Source organism: Panthera uncia, chromosome B1 (genome assembly GCF_023721935.1).
Source record: "Panthera uncia isolate 11264 chromosome B1, Puncia_PCG_1.0, whole genome shotgun sequence".
NCBI classification, from domain to species: domain Eukaryota; kingdom Metazoa; phylum Chordata; class Mammalia; order Carnivora; family Felidae; genus Panthera; species Panthera uncia.
This window is the reverse complement of record NC_064811.1, coordinates 193,609,082-193,631,267: the sequence shown is the minus strand read 5'-3', so window position 1 is coordinate 193,631,267 and position 22,186 is coordinate 193,609,082. Positions and strand designations below refer to the sequence as shown.

At 43.6% G+C, this 22,186-nt stretch overlaps 1 protein-coding gene and 1 long non-coding RNA gene across 3 annotated transcripts in view; one reads left to right on the top strand and one right to left on the bottom strand.

Moving 5' to 3' along the window:
* Window positions 1-223: 223 nt before the first annotated feature.
* On the top strand, window positions 224-22,018 carry LOC125923479 (uncharacterized). The gene is made up of 4 exons (XR_007458054.1): window positions 224-334; window positions 12,079-12,183; window positions 18,234-18,371; window positions 21,333-22,018. It is a non-coding gene; the product is annotated as an uncharacterized LOC125923479 (long non-coding RNA).
* The window catches only part of LOC125923478 (zinc finger protein 705A-like), a 31,623-nt gene continuing 20,120 nt past the window's right edge, over window positions 10,684-22,186 (bottom strand). The window contains exons 4-9 of one of the 2 annotated variants that reach the window (XM_049631805.1): window positions 16,627-16,663; window positions 15,933-16,018; window positions 13,989-14,115; window positions 13,172-13,267; window positions 12,604-12,686; window positions 10,684-12,159 (exon numbers count right to left, since the gene is read on the bottom strand). In XM_049631805.1, coding sequence (XP_049487762.1) covers window positions 11,515-12,159; window positions 12,604-12,686; window positions 13,172-13,267; window positions 13,989-14,115; window positions 15,933-15,944 — 963 coding nt within the window. In that variant the 5' untranslated portion in view covers window positions 15,945-16,018; window positions 16,627-16,663 and the 3' untranslated portion in view covers window positions 10,684-11,514. The remainder of the gene's footprint in view (window positions 12,160-12,603; window positions 12,687-13,171; window positions 13,268-13,988; window positions 14,116-15,932; window positions 16,019-16,626; window positions 16,664-22,186) is intronic. The other variant, XM_049631804.1, reaches the window with a different exon arrangement.

Here is a 22,186-nt window from a genome sequence, read left to right as displayed (position 1 = left end):
CAGTTTCTCTACTGGGAAAGCAGTGCCGGTTTATTCTTCACCATCTGGGCTCTAGTGTGAACAGCTGCATAAGTGACAGGGAATAGCCGATTGCGTTTAGGTAACCAATAACCAATGATCACCAGGGGTGCTGTTGTCCATCCATGAGCGCAGAGCTTCCTGCGCTGCGCCCTGAAGGCCGGCAGGGGGCGCGCCGACCCGCTGCCCCTGGCCCGCGTGGAACGCATGCGCATCTGCGCATCGCGCTCCTGCCCTAGACGCTAGCTCGGGGACGTGTTCCCTCGGGGGGCGATGGACTAGGCGACACCAGGGACTACGAGGGACGGTATCTGCCGTGAGTGACGTCTCTGTGCGGCCGCACTGGTGGGAGGGGGCTGTTGCGGGATGTTTCTCTTAAATAGCAAGAGAGAAGCTCGTTGTTTATCCGCACCGCCTGGCGTGGAGGCTTTTCCCAGGACATATTATCCGGGCGTGCCCGTTCACCCAGGGCCTTTGGGTGGAAGTCACAGCATGCTGTGGGCAGGTGCAGGGATTCGGGATTGTTTCGGGGGGTGTAGGGGCCCTGGTGCGGCTCCGGGGTGCACACGTGCACGGTGGGGAGGGGTCGCGCAGCCCCGGGACCCCCCAGGCGGGACGAGGACCCTGCCGCCTTCGCTGGGGGTGAGCGCCCGAGGTGCCTGGTGCGAGGTGTAAACGTTTTAACCCCTCGTGTGTCCTACGCATTAAAGCACAGGGGAAAGATACGGGGAGTTTACAAAGTAGGTGCCTTAAACCTGATACCACGGTTTTCAGTGTAAATAATGGCTTAAATCTGTGCTGAGATAAAGGCCGTATCTAAATGATTTGCTTAATTGGACGGAAGAGCCCTTGTTAAAGAAGGGAGCCATGATGACATTCATCTTGATTGGCCTCCAGTGTAAGCAGGGCCTGCCTTTGGATTATTAAGTACGTGAGGTTATCAGCTACGTAACAAGGGAGTGAGTCAGCTCCTGTTGGGAGAGACGGAAGGAGGCTCTGGTTCCCCCCAGTGTGGTGACCGCGTGCCCAGTAATGACGCAGTTTTGGTGGTTTTGCCCTCCGGGTTCTTGTGGGTCGCGGAGAAAATTTTCCTCAGGCGGGTGCAACGTCTTTTATTTTGTCAAGGAATTTTAAATTTGCTGACAATTGTGTATTCAGATTCTACGGCACAAATAAGTGAAATGCTTAGATTTCAAATATAACGAAATGAATACAAATTTGCATGCCGAAAACGGAAACACCGTGAAAGGATATAAAAGAGAGTGTTTAAAAACATTTGTTTATCTATTTATTTTGAGAGAGAAGCAGAGAGCACGGGCGGGGGAGGGGCGGAGAGGGAGGCTGAGAATCCCTAGCAGGCGCCGTGCTGTGACCTCGATGACCTGAGCCGAAATCAAGCGTCACTTAACTGGCCAAGCCACCCAGGTGCCCCTCAGAGAGAGTCTTCACAAATCATGTTCATGATAGGCAAATTCAGTATTGTTAACATGACACACCTCCCCAAATTTGTCAGTAGATTCAATGCCATCTGAATCAGAATCCCGGTAAGTTGTAGATTTTTAAAACCGTTTCCAACGTTAGAATAGCTTGCACACTTAGAGAAAGTCGAAGATTCCTCACCCCCTTCGGCTCATTCCAAAAATTAACCCAAAGGGCCATCGCGATTAGAGAATGACATTGGCGACAGAACAGACCCATAGGTAAATGGAACAGAATTGAGGGCCTGAAAATAGACCCATAGTCACCGGAGCTTGGCCTTCGGAGCACAGCGGTACAGCGGGAGGGGGGCTGGGGTGGATTCTTTTCCGTAACAACTGCAGCAACTGTTCGGCCGCGTGGAGAAATGAACAGAAAACCCACCACACGCTAGAACTTACATAAACTTGAAAGCAAAATGCAAACTTAAAAAATTCTGGAAAAAGAAAATACCTGCTTGAACTTGGGCATAGAGGTAAGTTTTTGTATACAACACCAAAAGCATGATCCATGAAAGAGAAACATCGATAATGGCGAGTTTCATCAAAATTATAATGTTACTCTGCAGAAGATTCTGCTAAGAGAATGGAAAGGCTTCTGCAGACAAGGAGATCTTTGCATAACAGATACCAGAAGAAAGGATTTGTATGGAAAATATGGTAAAGACTCATAACACCTAAAAAGAAGAAAATTTAAAAAAAAGTAAAAATGAGTAGAGTTCTGAGGAGAGATACCAATACAGAACTTAGATAGCAAGTTAATATACAGAAACATCCTCAACACCACTCACTTTTAGGGAAAAGCAAATTAAGTGAGTTACCACTTACTACTGCACATTAAGATGATGCTAAAATTTAGAAAAATTCACAAAACATTCTGCTGACCAGCCTGAGGAACCACGAGGACCTGTGGTGGGAAGGAATGTGACACAGATACTTTAGAAGACAGTCTGGCAGGTTTCTTACAATGCAAACATGGTCTCATCTCATAATAATTGTATTTCTAGATATTTATCCATCTGGACTGAAAACTTATACCCACACCATAACAGCACACCAATATTTATAGCAACTTTATCATGATGGCCCCAAACTGGAAGGAGCCAACACGTCCTTCAGTGGGTGAATATATAACCAAAACGTACAACCGTGAAATGGAATAGTATCCAGCGATGAAAAAACAATAAAGTATGAAGCCACATGAAGACATGGATGAAGGTTACATGCATATTTCTCAGTAGAAGAAGCCAGTCTGAAAAGGACACATACTGTATTATCTCTATGATCTTGGAGAAGATGCAAAACTATAGAAATGCTAAATAGATGAGTAGATTCCCGGGATCTATGAAAGGAGAAGATTGAATAAGTGAAACATTCTAAATGACTCTTTAATGGTGGTTACCTGCCCCTATGCATTTGTCAAATCCCTTACGATTTTACAGCAAAAATGGTGAATCGTAATGAGTTTAAATTTGAAAATAATCCTTTGGGAACTAGCTTAATCCCAAAATGGAATAAGAATGTTACAGAATGAATTTGCTAAAAAGTATGAAACAAAGAAACTGTAGGTGGAGGAAGGATGGGGCTGGCCTAAGTAACTTGGAATGAGTGGAGTCTGTAAGACCAAAACCAAAAGGAATTGTTACATAAACAGTGTACTCAACTTGATAAAGTTCTTTCCCGGGGAGGTACTAGTTAACAATTCTGAAACCACTATACACATGAACTGGAATTTAACAATTGATGGCGGATAGCAGGAGCCAGGTACCTCACTTTTAGGGTAGGAAGTTAGAGATAAGCATGGAAAGGAGGTTAGAATAATCCATGTTGGATACATCACTATGAACTAGTGCTTAGCTTAGCACAGATACAGATGGCTTTCATAAACAATATTTATAGTTGGGTGTATATTCGTAGGTTAGCGCGTGCACACACACAGTTCCTTGCACTGTCCACTGAGAGGGTCAAGAAGCAATGGCACTCCGTAGCAAAAATGTGCTCCGTAGCAAGCACATTTAGCTCTAGAACCTGGGTTTAATACTGGTCTCCAATAGGATGAACCAGGGCTCCTCAGAGAAATGGCTGATATTAGGACTGGGCAGGAAATGTACAGACAATCCTGAAGAACCTTGAGTTTCTAAAAAGGAAGTTAGTTAATAAAACAAAAAATAAAGATGAGGTTAAGCCAAAGGAAAACAAGAGCCGAATTAAAGATCTCCTAATGCCAAAGTTGAAATACTTTGGACAACAAAATAAAGTAGAATTGAGTTCTGATTCAAAGTATAAAATCTATAGATATGAATTGATGTGTATACATGAATGGGAAAGAATAGATAGTACTCATACCAAGAGCAAAAAAGTAACTGATTCATAACTTTGTTCTTCAAGGAGGTGGAACATAACTCCCCACTCCTTAAATGTGGGCTGTATACAGTGACTTCCTTCCAAAGAGTATGAATAGTAAGGATGGGAAAACAAGTAAATTCACAGTGGAGAAATCTGACAGCACTGTTAAGTCATTTTGAAAGCATAGAGCCTTGATAAAGAAGTAATGAAAATGGCTATTTACCTCTGTTATCTTCCTCTCAATACCAAAAACCACAGACATTCTAATCATGGGGGGAAAAATCAGATAAACCTGAATGGTAGTTCTAAAGACTGTCAAAGTCATCAAAAACCAAAATCTAAGAAAATGTCATAGCCAAGAGGATCCTAAGGAGACATGATGAATAAATATGATGTGGTATACTAGATGGGAGTCTGAACAGTAAAGATAAACCTACAGAAGTCGGAATGACGTATCGACTTTAGTTGATGACATATTAATTCATAAATTGAGTCAAAAATGGCATAGTGGTGCAAGATGATAAGAGAGGGAACTGGGTCTTAGGTATATGGGAAATATCTTTATATTTTTGCAAATTTTCTGTAAATTTATTCTGAATACAATCTATTCCAAAATTAAAAGTTTATTAAAACTCCATTATAATTTTCTAACACTTACTTACCTATTTGATTATTCCTACTATTAATAACTCGTAATTGACAGTGTACTAGTCATATTATCTATGTTTTTAATTTGGAAGAATTTTGACATAGATGGGTAAATAGAACTAATATGTGATTGTGTATTGCATATGTTTTTTTTTGTGTATGTGGTTCTGGTATAGTTGAGTTTATGTGTCTTACTCTCTAAAAATAGCTTTTCTAAGAGGGTCAGCATTCAGATTTTAAAATTCTCTGTCATATCTTGTCTCAACATTTCCAAAGGCTGATTTCAAGCACTTCTAATGGTGAATTGATTCATTGTAATTGGCTTCCTTACTCCAAAGGATTCTTGTTCTTCTGTGTTTCCATACACACTTTTAGCACAGTCAAATCTATCCAACTAAGAGAAACTTGTTAAGGTTTGTAAGAGTGTAAACAGAATGTAGCACCATGAAGATCTGATAGCTTTTCGTAGTGCTTACCCAAACAGGAGAGTTTTAAAAACATTTCATCTGAGTTTCGTAGATGGTGGTTTGCAGAGTAACAAAAAGTAAAAATGTCAGACTATTTTGTAAAAGCTTTCAGATGCTGTTATTTTTGGGGGGGAAAGAAATACCTCATAGTGTTATTGGAGGCCCAACCCTAGAAATGGTTGTAACTATAGTTGGCCTTACAAGCTACTATTAAGTTGTTATAGCTAACGTAGTTAATGATCACAAAAGATTTGCCTGTTATGTTTAACAAAATTCAAATGGAATTTCTAATGAGGAAATCACAGTAGGCCTCAAATACTGTTAAGAACATATGAAGCACGGGCACCTGGGTGACTCAGTCAGTTGAGTGTCCGACTTCAGCTCAGGTCATGATCTCAAAGGCGGGGTTGGAGCCCCGCCTCAGGCTCTGTGCTGCCAGCTCAGAGCCTGGAGCCTGCTTCCGATTCTGCCCCTCCTCTACTCACACTGTCTCTCTCTCTCTCTCTCTCTCTCTCTCAAAAATAATCAAACATTAAAAAGATATGTTAAAAAAGGACACAGCAAAATACATTTCATGCTTTTCCATTCTGCAACAGGAGTCATTCATTATGAACAATATACTAGATTATAAGGTATGTTCACATAATCATAAAATATCAACAGTCAAAATAGTTTATTGACTTTACTGATATGAAAGAAAAGCTGGAAATGATCTTATTATGAAGAAGTTAATGAAAGATGATTTTGATATAAAAGCGTACCTGGCATGAGCCATGACAACAGAGCAGCTCTGGCAAGTGTATGCAAGGGTGGAAGCTGTTACCACCCTGTCTCCCCACACCCCATGGTTATGGGAGATCTGTGCTCTGCTCAGCTCATTATTTGTATGCAAAATTTATTCTGTGCATTTAAGTAGGGTAGTCTTTTTAAATAGTGTACAAACAAAAGGTCCCCATTTTTTGTGTGTGAAATTGGTGAGCAGGTGGGATGTTCTCATGGGTTTGAAGACTACTTGACAAACACACAAGATGGGGGATCAAGCCAAATGCAGTCAGGGTGCTTCCTTCACAGATTAATGGCATCGATCAAATTAGTGACATGTATCAAATGTGTATGTTCAGAATACCATACTACAGTGATTAGTTGCATAGAAATTTATAATTAGCATAATGTGTTGCTTTAGCATGGTATTAGCATGGTATTTTGAACAATGTGGAGACATTTAAGAAAGCTTTCCAAGGAAACATCTCAATTTTTAAAAATATATATTCATGGAGTTCTTCTAGACCAGCCATGTTTGTAAATGCGTTACATGATTTAACTCATTCTGTTCTCAAAAAAGCCTATGAAATATTATCCACAATTAGTAAATGGTTAAATGATTTACTCAAAGCCCCACAGCTCCTAAACGGTAGACGTGGTCTTCAGACAATGTCTGGTTCTAAATCTGTTCCTGTAACCTCTGCCTTGTACTGCTGCTTCTCAAGCTAAGATCTGGATATAACAGCCACCAGATTCTGAAGTCAGAAATAATTCTGTGTTCATCTCTGCATCCTGAGCTCTCAGACCAGTGCCTGGTATGTTTCATGTACACGGTTTTGATGAATAAATGAACACTCAAGGAGAATTCTCCAGAGAAGTGATACACTGAAATAAAACCTGTACTAGAGACATGAAAGCCAAGTATTGTGAAAGGTCTCAGGGTCCAGGACCTAACTTGGGCTGATAGAATTAAGACCGGTTTTATGGAGTGACATGTGAGCAGTGTTTGAAAGGTATTAACCACAAGAATATTTGTGTAATGTGGAAAACAGCCTTGCCAAAGCTCTGAGTCTTGAATTGAGTTCTCCTGCTGGGTGTTAGTAAAATATACCAGGAGAAAACAATGTTAAGTTCCTCTGGGAGTTTGTATTCTACTTTTGGAAATGGAGGTAACTAAAGTATGGAGTAGGTTTAGGGTTCTACTAAATTTTTGTCCTGGGAAAACAAAAAACAAAAATCCAAAACTGCGGCAGCAGGGTATTTCCCATAATTCTTTCTTATAGGCCATAGATTAAGCTTTCTGCAGAGAAATGCACGCTAATAACTTTTTATGTTGTAGTGTGTCTAGAAAATAAAGGTAGGGGTATTTAAATATGTTATACCATGATGATGTGTGTTGTCTCTAAACACAAGGCAGTTAGTTGGGGTCTTCAGGAAGTAATAAAATGAAACTGAATCCTTGAGGATAAATTGTTGGTTATTCGGAATTTGGACACAACAGATAGCATTCTTTCTACATATTTACCTAATGTTAGTAAGATTTTTTAGAGAGTAGAGGTAAGTTAAAATCTTCAAATGCCAGGGGAAACAGAACTGGACTAGGAAAACAAAAATTGCAAAATTAAGTTGGAGAATGAGCTATTGATAGTTCAAATAATTGGGGGGATGCTTCATGAAGAACAAAAGCTATTTGATTTCAGTAAAACAGCAGTGTGATGTTCTAACTTGCCCACCTACTTTGCCACACTCCCCAGCTTTGTGGCAGCCGTGAGTGGCCCACGTTCCCGAAGCAGCCTTCTGGTGCCAGGGCAACGCAAACGTTGTTCTCAGGGAATCGTAGTTGTGCGTTTGGACCCGTCTGGGGGCTCCAGGAGGGACGGGCTCTCCTTTTGCGATGGCCTTAGAACTTTCTGGGGGCTGAAGGGCCCTCCTGGCTGGCAATGTCAAGAGCGTCTCAATGAAATCTACTAGCTGCACTTGCAGGGATTGAGCACAGGGGCGGGAGGCAGGTGGACCAGGGAGCCCCCGAGGGAGGACGCTGGGAGATAAGCCTGCCGAGCGCCGAGGCATCTGAAGGCCACGCTGATGCCTGCGGTTGGACACGTGCTGGGAAAACGTGTGAGGGCACCACGCGAGCCCACCGTCAACACCGGAGCAGGTGCAGGGAAGGGTGGGACAGGGCCGAAGTCCTGCCCAAGCCCTGGAGGAGAGCGCCTACAGAGTCAGTCTGCCGTGACTGGCGCCGCACCGGGGTGTTTTGGCTGCAGTTGTTGAAGGAGATCGGTGTCAAGTCACGAGGTGACCCCTGAGCTGACGGAACAGACTTCAGGGCCACACACGCCAAACAGCCGTTACAAAGAGTTGAGAAAATCATTGAACAAGCGTAGTAACAACAGACCCTGGGACGGTAGGAGAATCTGATTTCTGAGGACAGCTTCTAATATTCAAAATATCCAGTATTCAGCATAAAATTATGAGTCATGTGAAGAAATCAGAAGGTATACCCCACCCTCGGGAAAAGAAGATCGGACAGATGCGGTCTCTGAGGAAGCACAGACCGTGCACGTGCTGGACAGAAGCTTCAGAACAGGTGTCTCCGTGAGGCTCAAAGGATTGAAGGAAACCAGAAGAACGTTATTTCACCAAGTTGGGAGTTTCAATAATGAGACAGAAGTTATAGGACGGAATCAAATAGAAGTTCTGGAGCCGAAGAGCACAATTCCGAAGAGTACAATGACAAAAGAGCCAAAGATGAGTCTCCGTATTTTTTATTTCTTTGCAGCAAACCAGGCCCATGAGCTTAAAAACCCACCAGTGCCAAACTCGCATTTTTACACCCAATTGTTGTAAACAGCTCGGATTAGCAGATTTTTAACCATTCAGAGCCTGCGTGCTGTGCATACTGACATTGCACCTGCTAGCCACTAGCCATAAAGGTAAACCGTGGACCATCCAATCCTCTCAGCGCTGCTAGCCCCCCGTAGATGTGACCCGGGGACTCCCCGTGTGCGAATGAGACTTCATCTGGATGCGAAGATGGCTTTCCCCCCGCCCCGCCCGGAGCTCTGTTGCCAGCTTCCCCTTCTGGGTGGTGGCCCCACACGGTTTTCCTCTGGAAGGAGTCAACTTGTGAGGGACTTCCCCTTACAGCAAGTTGTCAACGTGCCACCCAGGCAAAGCTAGTTGTGTCACTCCATCACCTTGTAGTCATGGATTTTCCTTTATCTGCCCTGAAGTCCCTTGATCTCAGTACAGCGGCCCAGCACACTTCCATCCATAGGTCGGTGGAGATAAAGCCCCTCGGAACATGAGATCCTCTCAGAAGGGGGTGTGTGCGTTAATCTTAGGGGTCCCAACTCTAGCACAGGCCCCACCCCCAGGAGGCACCAGGACGGATCCCTTCCTTCCTGGAGACACGCTGGGGCAGAGGGTGTGTGATTCGCAGCCGAGCCACCAGAAATGGTCTCAAATTTAGTTGGGGCTCAGGATTATAGCTAAAATCAACTGTAGCATGGGGATAAGGTACATATTGTTATAAACAGATGACATATAATACAACCTGTTTATATTTTTAAGAATGGTTATGAAATATTTCAATATAAAAATAGGGCAGAGGGGTAAATTCACATCTCTGCTTATGCAATGTTCCTGGCAAATACAAAATACCTATTACCTGTAATAACAACTTGGTGTATGTAGAACCGAGTTCTTAGTCTTTCCAGTAAGTCTGAAGATGAAAGCAGTAAGCTTAATTCTGCCTTAGAACTGATGAGTCACAGAAAGGTTCAGTAACAAGATCTCACTGGCTGTGACAGTGGAAATGAAAACCCATGAGGTTTGTCTCCAGGGTCTGAATTTCTAATCACAAATTTGTCCCCTTCATACCTCCCTGTGTCCCTGCCTGATCACAGACCTGCCTCTCCAGCCTGGGTGCCAAGATGTTGGACATTGATTGCTTATTGTCCTCGCACATGACTCACCCTGGCTGCAGGGTAAAATCACTGGTGGATAATTTTTAAAAATGATCTGGGGCGCCCGGGTGGCTCCACTGGTTGGGCGTCTGACTTTGGCTCAAGTCACGATCTCATGGTTTGTGAGTTTGAGCCCCGCATCAGGTTCTATTCTGACAGCCCGGAGCCTGGAGCCTGGAGCCTGCTTTGGATTCTGTGTCTCCCTCCCTCTCTCTCTGCTCTTCCCCCGCTCATGCTGCCTCTCTCCCTGTCTCTCAAAAAAAATTTTTTTAACGATCAGTTCCACCCAGAGATGTGCTCATTTAATTGGTCCCAGGCTAAGATTTTAGGATTGTGGCAGCTTGGGAAGAGAACATCCCCCCTTGAGGTTTAGGTCCAGTATTAGGGTTTGTTGAAGGGCAGAGCATTTCCAGGGCCTGGGACCAAAGCTGGGGAGACGGCCCCTGTGAGAACTTTCATTTTGTTTGGAGAAGAGTACGTTACATGTATGCCAAAGTCTTCTGTGATGTCTGACAGGTTAGGGGATTTTATGGTACTAGTTTTCTTTGCAGGACTGTTTGGGGGTACACGGCCGTAGCTCTGGAGCGCAGGTAGGCACATAACTCAGGACTCACTTGAGCAGATGTTAGGTATGGGTGTGGGTTGAACTCCTACCCCCAAAGAAGCTTCATGGTTGGTCTGGAAAGACCACTGCCTGTTTCCCTGGCCCCATGTGGTCGCCTAGGGGCACAGGCAGGAGACAACCCTGCAGCTTACACTAATGTCCAGTAGGGTCCTGCCAGGCCGGGCCGAGTGTCCCTGCTGTGTGCCACCAGGGCGCAGGAGGCAGCTGACGGTGACACGTTGGAAAGAGTGGACCTGATCTGTGTGAAAAAAACTGCTGGAGAAAGGGGGAGACACGGAGTCCTGCTGAGTCTCACCCACGTACTGAGGAGCGCAGGCTCGAGCCCCTGTTTACAACCGCGCAGAGAAAACTAGAACTTCACCAACATTAGATTTTTCAGCAACAGGGTTTATTGTTTAAATATTTACAAGTAATAATCTATTGAAAAATTTAATTTCTTACAAACTTCTGCATTCAGTATTCCCGGATCACCTTACTATTTTGCAATTACATGCCACATTTTCCCCATGAATATTTTCTCAAAATCCTGAACTATTTGCTAAATTCTACGTCAAAAGGCTCTTTTAGAGGTTTTTGTCCCCCGACTTAGTTTTCTGATGTGAAATCTAGCTGAAGTTACCTCCGCTTTGGTTTCACGACTGATGTCTCCTCAGGGTAAGAACTTTAACGTTGGCTAAGAAGGGAGTGACCACTGGATTCTCCTCTGCTGGTGACACTGCTCTGTAGGGTCTGTGTCCTCACACGCACCACGGGGCTTCTCTGTGAGCCAAAGGGTTCCCGTGAGTCTTCACCGCGGTGTGACTTCTGGTGTTCCTTAAGAGCGTTCCTCCTCTTCCATCTGGGGCGAGCGTCTACTCAGACCTCACTGAGCTTTCTTGGGCGCAGGCCCGGTGCCCGCTGAGCGGCGTGCACGGTGATTACCGACCTCGGGCTTCTCCCGTGCGGAGGTGCCGAGGCCAAGAGCCGTGGCCGCAAACCTGTCCCTTCCTCGCATTTACAGGGTGAGTGCGCTCGTGTCGCCTGCGGTCGGAGCACTGACCGAAGGTCTTGCCGCGTGGACGGCACACGGCGGATTTCTCCCAGAGAAGTTTGCGTGAGTCCGACGAATGAGACCGAACGACGTGCGAGTCCTGTGGCGCGTTTCAGTGTTAACCGCTGTGGTGGACGTGGCGCCCGCCTTCGTGACAGTCGTGCCACGCGGGTCATGTGAGGTCAGGACATTTGCCGAAGGCATTCCTAATTTTCTCTCCGTTGTGGGTGCCCTCGTGTCGTCTCAGGGCGGAACACTGACTGAAGGCTTTCCCACAGAGGTGGCACTCGTACGGTTTCTCCCCAGTGTGCGTTCTCTCGTGCCGTCTGAGGGCAGAGCATTTACTGAAGGCTTTCCCACAGAGGTGGCATTCGTACGGTTGCTCCCCCGTGTGCGTTCTCTCGTGCTGTCTGAGGTTGGAGGACTGGCTGAAGGCTTTCCCACACAGGTGACACTCGTACGGTTTCTCTCCAGTGTGAGTCAGATTGTGTTTTCTAAGGTCAGAGCTTTGAATGAAGGCATTCCCACAGAGACGGCATTCGTAGGGCTTCTCTCCGGTGTGCGTCATCTCGTGTCTCCTCAGGCTGGAGCAATTGCTAAAGGCTTTCCCACACAGATGGCACTCACATGATCTACCTCTAGTGTGAAGGTGCTTGTGTTGATTAAGGTACGACTCACTAGCGGATTGTTGACGCTGTTTACTGACACAGGGGGTCTTTTCTGTGGGAGTCAACAGACGCCGAGTCACCATGAAGCTGCGAGTGAAATCTTCTTCCAAGTCACTGCATTCAAAGGGATCCTCTGGCGAAGGAGACTTCTGCTTTGGGGAAAGAGGTGGAAGGTTGGTAAAGCTTTGCCTGTGTCCATACGTTCCCTTCTCTATAGGAATAGAAATCGTTCAGTGATGGTCTCCAATCAAAATTCAGTATTACTTGCATACACATGATAGGTTACTCCCCTGCATACATGAAGATTTTCCCTTTTGTAGCATCCCAACCGCAGAGCTTATTACCTGATTTTGGAGACCTTAACGTGTTTCAAAGACTAGGCATATGATCAGTGTTTATGAACTTTTGATCAATGTTTAAAAACTTTTTCTTAAAGATCCCAGGTTATGGATTTGAGCTCAGATTCATTAAACCTTTTGCTCAAAAACAAAAGGCTTAATCCCAATTTGATGTAAATTAGGCTATTGTGCTCAATTACTAACATCCTATTTCCAGGTCTTTGAGTGAGCTGGGTGACTACCCCCGGAACTCACCTCTGGCGTGACCGTAGATGTGTCCTTGCTGCTGATACGCTGTGGGGCTATCATGTCTTGTTCTTTAAGGGCACTTTCCCCACCTAAAACAATTGAAAAAAACACAAATATTTCGAATGGCATTAGGGGAATGAAAATGTTGAAAAGCACCAAGACCCATGGGATTAGGTTTCAAAAATCAGCACTTTGATGGGGGCAAATAAATCAAGGGATGGAATACTCCAGGAATACTAAGTAATTGGCAAGTGAAGATTTCAAATTGAATTATAAAAAAATTCTAAGGGAGAGAAGTTGGGTAGGCAGTGTGAGTTACTGCGTGAAAATTTAACTGCGATAAGTACATGAATATGCTCTCCCTAAAGCCAAAAAAAGACAGTGGCAGGAGGAAACATGAACCGTGCCTGTCACATGAGAGGAATAATGGTAACTGAAGAATTCTGCCCCAGTGTCCTTCCTCGCATTTTAGGAAGCATCCCTCACTGGACAAGACCTTCAGCCGGCATTTCCAGGAACATGCTCCCTACTGAGTAGGCACATCGCCTACTAAGCACAGGTCCCTGCGGCTCACCTGGACCCTGGCTTTGGAGAGATCCGCTTCCTTCAGCCCACAGCTCTTCTCCCTGCTCCAGCTGGAAAATCACATCTGACTGGCAATGTTGGTACCCTGGTCATTGAAAAAAGGTACATGGATTTTGAATTCTGTGCTGATAAAAGTCCTCTCCTTCCCCGAAGCTAGTAATTATCATCAAGTCCAGGACAGGCTACTGAGGAAGGACAAGGACAACACTGAAGTTCACCCCGGGCACAACTTGGATAGAAAAGAACACTGACATCCAGACAGTGTGTTCACGACAGTGAAGACCTCTGGATGCTGATGTCCGTGCCCAAAGCTCAAAGAACGCCAGTCAGTCAGTATTACACACTGAATATCTCCAGAGTGGGTTGAATATTATTTTCAAACAGACACCAATAAACATAAGCTCTACAAGAATAACCAAGTTCTATTGTTTTCATTAGTCTGCTTTCAACTCTTGCCACAGTGACTAGAGCAGAATAATTATTTAGAAAATGTTTAATCAGCTTATTTCTACATTCAGAAATACTGAGTTCCCAGTTTTCTTTGTGTTAGAGACTGAGTAGCAACAAAGACATTAAATTGTGGCTAAGATTACATTCTAGTGGGGTGACAAACTAGATGGAGCAAAATACAAAGAAATAACTTATTTTTCAAGGAAGGTCTATGAAAGATTCAGGGAAGAGTGTGGAGTGGGTATGTCGAAGCTATTCCAGATCCCTGTGGACGGACGGACTGACTACCTCCCGACCCACCCATCTGTATACGTATACATACGTACAGATACACACATACGTACTGGCAGACTCACCCAGGGAGACCAGATGACGTATGTTTTCCAGCATCACATCTCTGAACAGCTTTCGCTGGGATGCATCCAGTAGGGCCCACTCTTCCTGGGTGAAGTCTACAGCTACATCTTCAAATGTCACTGATTCCTGAAACATCATGGATATTCCGGTTTAGACCGAGCACTCCCAACAGGCGTCCAGAGTAGGAGGGTTGAGCTGACAGCTCTGAGGAAGGGGGCGGAGGCGCCGGGTGTGTCGAAAGATCAAACTGAACGTGGGGTTCCGTCAGCTCATTCTCAGTACCGAATTGGCAGCTGCCTTTCAGATTCATCACAGAGATACATCCAGTCTGAAGCAATAAAACTTCTTTATAAGGGGGTATCATGTGAAGCGTGACATAATATTACCTGGAACTTTAAAAAAAACAACAACAACTGGTATTTCTAGGGGCTCCTGGCTGGCTCAGTCAGTAGAGCAGGTGACTCTTGACCTCTGGATTGTGAGTTCAAGCCCCACACTGGGTGTGAAGCCTACTTACAAAAGTAAATACATAAAATAAAGACAAAATCTAAAATAAAAACTGGTAATGATGGTTTCTGATATGTGATTATAAAACTGGCACTTGAAAATTAATAACTAAAACTCACTTTCTGGTAATTTCAAGTAACTTGACCGACTCACTGTAAGGCAAACAATAACCGTGACTTGTCTCTTTAAACCATGACGCCATTCCCATAGGTAAACATTTAATAAACTGTTACGAGTACTGGAAGACCTGATAAACTAATGTACGAAGTTCTTCCTATCTAAGTAAACGTGTATTAAATGTAAGCCATTTGCCTGTTACGCCTTACATTGTCCCAAGAACCTTGAAACCGTCTCTAGCATTCTTCAAAAATGAACAGGTTTCATAAAGAACTTGGTAAAAATAGTGTCGTCTCGCTCATCTCTATGGGACGCAGATATTCATAATAAAGGACAAGGTCAGAAGGCTCAGCAGCAAAGCCAGGGACCTCTGAGATGGCTGTGCTGGGGGACAGTCCTGGCCTGACCGGTTCTGTGCCACGAGGACTCCCAATCCCAATCTTCTCTGGGACCTCAGACACCAGTTATCACCGTCTCCTATCTGGTCCTTCTGCTAAAGGATAACAGAAGTCTCTTGACTGGTTTTGGTTTATTTAATTCTTAAAAAGTTTCTGCAGGATCTTAAATTGTACTTTACTCCCTTGTCCTGAGTATATAGCCACAGTTATGGAAATAATACTCTCTATACACTAATTGCAGCTAAGAAATATTTTCTTAAAAGGTTAATTAATTACAGTAAGGCAAAATGTGTGACTGGGAACATGAATGATAGTGAAAAGTTAGTTCTCTTTTTAAGAAGTTTCCAAAAGTACAAATACACTCTATCAAAACTTTAAAACTGGACAGAATGAGTGACTCTTCATGCCTTTTCTGGCCTAAACTTTTCTCGTGCTCCTTTCACACCCAAAGACCCCAACCAGGACCTGTAACACTGGACTGTCAGAACCCACCTCCCTACTGGACTACAGTGTTGCCCTCCTGGCTCATCTCTTCATCACAACCCTTTACAAAGGACCATTATAGCCAACAGCGTGATCAGTGAGTGAATCATTTCCCGGTAAGGATATGGACTAAGTTAGAGAAAGGAATCATTTCCCGGTAAGGATATGGACTAAGTTAGAGAAAGAAAACTTCTTTCTTCTTTTCTGTAAATACATAAGCTTAATGGAGGCGAGAGTAAACTAGTGTGAGGTGGAAAGGTTATTAGTTACTGAGGAGTTCCTGAGCCATTAGAACCATCCCAGAGTCCTGGGGAAATTTCACTGGAGCTCGAATCCCTGAATACTTCCTCACTGCACCTGGAATATCTGTGCCAATGGGAAAATCCCGCCCGTCAGATGGCACAAGGGTGTAAGCGGAAAGAGGTGATCCCCACTCACCAGTGGCTGCATTGTCAATAACCCAGGTGCAGGTGTCTTTCTCTGGGTCCTCGCTCACTGGCAGTCCAAGCACTAAGCAGGCAAAGCTGAGGACGGAGAAAGAAGCCATGACATGCAGTCCTGCACATAATGTCCAGTCTAAACTGTCATGAAGCCCTAAACCTTCACCTGGATGTGACACTCCCCACCCAGCCCCACCAACCTGCAGTGCACTCTACAAGAAATGCAGAGGACTCGCCTCCTCTCCCGTGGTCTAAAGTTAAGAAGACTGACTACAGTTGCTAAAAAAACAAAAACAAAAACCAAAAAAAAAAAAAAAAAAAAAAAAAAAAAAAAAAACAACATACAAATATAGATGTCTCAGGATAAGACCACTGAAAGTATTGAGTGTATATGGCAATCGGCCCACGGCATCCAGAGTTCTTCAGTTCCCTCTGTGACTCCGGAGCGTGGGGATCCTGGACTTCGGCCGCACGTCGAGTTTGATTTCCATCTGGAGGTAAATACTCGACTTTCTCAGATTTCCTCATTCTCCTACACAAGCAGTGGTTGTCCAGCATCCATGGCAACCTTCTGGAGCCACACTGCCTTTCTGCTCTCCCTCAACTCCACCTCTGCAATCTGCCCCTCCCAGATGTGGATGTCAAAAAACTAAGTTTGTTTTATGATAGGATTACTCAATTCAAGGACTTACTCCATTTGGAGAGATCAGTGGCACTCATTCTGCTCCCCTGCATCAGAAAGGAGGAGTATAGGAGTCAGAGCATTCCTGTTATGTACTGTCCCAACCCTCCAGGTCAAGGACATTCAGGTAACTTGGAATGGCTGGGGTTCAGGAGGATATCTAGCTACTCTTTATTTTAGCTAAGTGGTAGCACAAGGCCTTGAAATCCGATTCTATATGAATCTTCATTAGCTGCACTATCCTGCATCACACACACACATACACGTATACGTACATGCACATTTACGTATATACACAAATGTGTGTGAAAGACAGAGTGAGAAAGCCATTTATAAACTGTAAATTCTCCCCTAAAATACCAATAATAATTAAATGTATTTCATGGGAAAATGACGACAATGTGTCATAAGCAAAAATAGGATAACTCACCCATTTGTACCTGAGGTCCAGAAAAAGAGGGAAAAAAAGGAAATTTGTATCAAATGTGACTCTGCTTGGATATTTACATGATCCACTTATTTAATCCTCACAATAAACTGGTGATTTTAATTGATTTACTAATTTAACAAAAAACCCGAAGAGAAGAGGTTCAAAAAACTTTCTGTATTTTAATCTTGTTCTGCCTGTCTCCCATGCTCAATCCTTAAGAATCACACCCCATGCCTGGGTTTAACCTGGAAAATCATGTCAGTTCTGACTTAATGAGAAGCCCTCCGCTGTTACTACAACGTCCTCTTCCTACTTTTTCAAGAAACACACCCCACACTCAGGTCTGTGTGCGCGGGAACCGACAGCAGGTGACTTCCGTGCACCTGCCTTTTCTGTGGCCAAATGTGACCCACGTGGCAAAGAAGCCGATCCCTGCCTAACACCAGCACCACCACTCCTAGGGCTTTTCCAACCTGTCTGGCATCTCTACCTTGGAGAAGTGAATCATTCTTCCACGCTCCATAAATACTTCAAATCTGCAGGCTCTTCAATCTACACGTTCTCCCCTTTCAAAAGACACGATTCGTCCCTACTACAATACTGTGTTAGTTTGCTCAGGCTGCTGTAACACAGTACCGCCAACCGAGGGTCTTAAACAACAGAAGTGTATTTTCTCATGAATCTGGCCGCTGCACGAGACCAAGGCCTCCCCACCCAGTGTGCTCACAGCTGTCCTCTCCCTGTGTCTCCACACTCTTGCTTGCCACACATCGGTGACATCAGTCCCTCTTCCTGCAAAGACACCAAACGGACTCCGAGCCCACCCCACTGACCTCATTTTCCCTTAGTTACCACTTGTGAGGCCCAATCTCCAAATACATTCTTAGGGTTGGGACTTCAACATTTGACTTTTGGGAACACAAAACTCAACCTATAACAGAGATGAATTTACATACAGTGACATTCTGCCTCAGTTTTCCCCACAAGTCCTACATTCATGTCCACTGGTTATTTTTTTCTATCAAATTGAAGTCCTGTTGCCTCTAAGTCCAGTGTGTCCAACTGAATTCCTTTCTCCTGTTTTGTTCAGAACTATATTATGAACTCTCCTTTCCCCAAAACATGTCCATCTCTCCACAATCACCTATCTCCTCATTGACGCTCATTATCTCTCTCGTAACTTGAAGCAAAAATCTCCTCTGGACGGATTTTCTCTCCAGCCCCTGGCCTTCCATCCTCCCTTCAGAGCCGAACCGGAAGTGCTGGTGTCCCTCACTCACGTCGTCCCCTCCCTCCGACTTACAAAGACCACCAATGATTACTTTGTAAGTACACGTTGTTAATATCACTGTCTCCATAAATAAATCCTTACATGGAAATGAGGAGAAGTTAAACCCTGACCTCCTTTTCTGAACATCTTGCTGCTGTTACCTGACACTTTAAGTCTCCTCTACAATCGGTCCTTCTCCCATGTCCTCTGCAAAGAATTCCTCAATCCTGTCGGAATGTCTCGAGACTTCACGTGAGCTCCTGCTCTCCTTTTATACCGTGTCCTGGTAGGCTCACGCATTTCTTCAACTGCTCCACATTTTTTCTGTTGCTGTCCCTAAATTGAAAGTAACCAATTTCTTGTCTGGATTCCATTTCTGAATGATCACCTCTGCCTGCAAACGTACATACACCTAAAATGAAATATTTCCCAGGACAGTAACTCCACCGCTCGAAACATCAAATGTATTCCTCGTCTGTCTGAATCTTAGCTAATGGCTCCATCTGAGTGTTGGTATTGTAAATGCCTTCATCCACCCGACAAACACGCTGCTATTATTTCTAAACTGGCCACTGGTGTCATTCTTCATTTCCACCTCCATCCACGAACGTCCTGCCCCATACTCCTCCTCCTCCAGTTTCAGTCTGCATCTCAATTATACAGAGACACTTTCACTAAACTCCAACCAGAGTAAGCCTCTCCCTTGCCCTCCGCCTTGACTTAAACAGAACTGCTGCCCTTTCAGGTCCCTCATGAAATTTGTTGTTATATATTTACTTACTTATGCTGTCCTCTCGATGGTCTAAATGCGGAAAAACGCACCTATGAATGGTAGAGTTAGGCAAGTCCCCTCTGATCGTTACATCTGAATTATGAAAACAGAGAAATTCTATGCCCACAGTAAGGAAACCTCCCCCCAAATGCCTGTGGTCAGATAAACCATCAGTTTCTGATTATAAATTCCTCTCTGAAATACAGGAGTCAGTCTTTTCTGGTATAAATTCTCTCCAGTACTTCCCCAGACCCAAACAGATGGAAAAGCTAACAAAGCCAACTCTTTGAGGATGCAGCCACCACACAAAGACCCTCAGAGTTTCTTTCTAGTTCTAGACAGATCACTCTTTCGATGGTGATCCGTCTTTATAAGCAGTTGACAACGTCATCAGTAACGTAAACCAAAAGACATACCCTGGCCAGTCTGGATGACAGTCAATATAAATCTAATTGAGGCATGCGTTTTTTTTCTAATTAGGTAAATCATATAGATGCAGTTAAGGAAAAAAAGATGATGCTTTTTTTTGTTTCTAACAATACTTTTTAGACTCATGTTAGGTTCACTGCAAACTGAGCATAAGATACAGACAGTTCCCATATACCTCCTGTCCCCACAAAAGAACGGCCTTCCCCACTATCAATATACCACCAGAGTGCTACATTTGTCACAATTCATGAACCTACAGTGATACATCATTATCACCCAAAGTCCTTAGTTTTATACTAGCGTTCACGCTTGGTGTTGTAAATTCTACTGGTTTTGAAAAACATACAATGACATGTATCCACTGTTACAGTATCATCAGAAGATTTTCACTGGCCTAAAAATCCTGTACTCTGCCTATTCATCCCTGCCCACCACCCAATCCCTGGCCACCAATGATTGTTTTACTGTCTTCATAGTTTTACCTTTTCCAGAATGTCATATAGTTGGGATCATACAGTATGTCTTTTTCAGATTGGTTTCTTTTACTTAGTAACAGGCATTTAAACCTCCTCCATTTTCACTGGCTTAAAAGCTCATTTCTTTTTACCACTGAATAATTTCTACAGTTTGGCTATACTACGGTTATCCATCACCTACTGAAGGAAGGAACTTGGTTCCTTCCAAGTTTTGGCAATTACAAATAAAGCTGTTCTAAAACAACCACGTGTAGGTTTTTGTGTGGACCTACGTATTCCAACTCATTTGGATAAACAAGAAACATGACTGCTGGATCACATGGTAAGAGTCTGTTTAGTTTTGTAAAAAAAAACACCCCCACTATCTTCCAAAGCAGCTGTACCAGTTTGCATTCCTACCAGCAATGAAGGAGAGTTCCTGTTGCTATGTATCTTTACCAGCATTTGGTGGTGTTGGTATTTTGGATTTTCCCCTAGAATTCTAATGGCATGCAGTGGTACTCTCATTTTTATTTTAATTTGTATTTCCCTAATGACATGATGTTGAACATACTTTCATATGCTTATTTTCTATCTTCTTTGGTGAGATGGCTGTTCAGATCTTTTGATCCCCCCCCCCTTTTTAACGTTTATTTATTTTGAGAGAGAGAGAGACAGAGAGCAACTGGGGGGGAGGGTCAGAGAGAGAGACACAGAATCTGAAGCAGCTCCAGGATCTGAGCTGTCAGCACAGAGCCTGATATGGGACTCAAACTCAAGAGCCGCGAGAGCATGAACTGAGCTGAAATCGGATGCTTAACCGACTGAGCCACCCCACTTTTGCCAATTTTTGAATGGAGTTGGTCATTTTCTTATTGTTGAGTTTTAGGAATATCTTATATTATGGTTAAGTCCTTTATCAGATGTGTGTTTTGCAAATATTTTCTCCCAGCTTGTGGCTCTGTCTTCTCATTTTCTTCAGTATTGAAGCAGAAGTATTTAATCAAGTTCAACTTATCAGTTCTTTCATGGATCATGCCTTTGATGTTGTAGCCAAAATGTCATTGCCAAACTCAAGGTCACCTTGGTTTTTTTCCTTTGGGAGTTGTATAGTCTTGTGTTTTATATTTAGATGTTATATATTTTGAGATAATTTTTTAGGAGTATAATGTCTGTGTCTAGATTTTTTTTTTTTTTTTTTGGTATATGAATTTCAATTATTACCTGCCCTCTCACTGTTGAAAATGCTTTTTTTCTCCATTATATTTCTTTGTCAAATATCAGTTGACTGTATTTGTGTGGGTATACTTCTGGGCTCCCTGTTGTGTTTCACTGATATAGTTGTCTGTTTCACCAACAGATTACATAGTTTAATTCGTCATCCTTCTAAAGGTCTCAAAAGCAGTCTTCATCCATCTTGTGGATTTGGGTTGTTACAGGCAACACTGGAGAGAAGCTAATGCGAGAGCTGTATGCTGCTCTTTATTTTCAAGAGGACTCGTCGTGTGACATCTCTCAGGCTGTGAGCATCCTGGTGACTCCAGATAAATGAAACATTTGAGCTTAAAATATATATTTGGCTACCGAGTGTATATATTTTACTGTCAGGAAATAGAAAAACAAATCAGTATAGGTCTCTTCATCAGATTTAGTTGATTGATGCCTAACAACTGTAAAACCCTACAAGCTTCAAAGTATTAAGGCTTTCTAGAATAAATAACGTAGCTTCATTACTTATTTTACTATAAATAGGATGTGCTTTGTTTTTGAAAATAAGTTTCAAAGAAGTAGGACATATCTTAAGATACACGGAAATCTCGAGATCCAAAAGAACAGATTGTTTTTGAAGAAAAATCATTCAGTATACATTTTAAATACAAGCATTTGATTTAGAAAAAATTGTCATTTTCATCCTTGTCATCAGTATCACTGGCATTATCATCACCATCAAAAGCTAGTGTCCTAAGGCCAAAAGAACGTCGAACCAGGTCCTGCTGGAGCCAAACTGTTCAGAGGTCAAGGGCCAAGGCTCTGGTCTCAGCCCGCTGGGGCCCCAGCCAGGCCCCCCACATGCTGGGTGATGGTTAAATTGAGATGGCCTTTACTCCCTCCTAGGACTATTGAGAGGTAAAAATGGGTTAATGAGTGTAACGTTTTCACACTGAGTCACTGCTGTAATTACTTGTATCGGGAGCAGCAAAGGCCAGCTGCAGC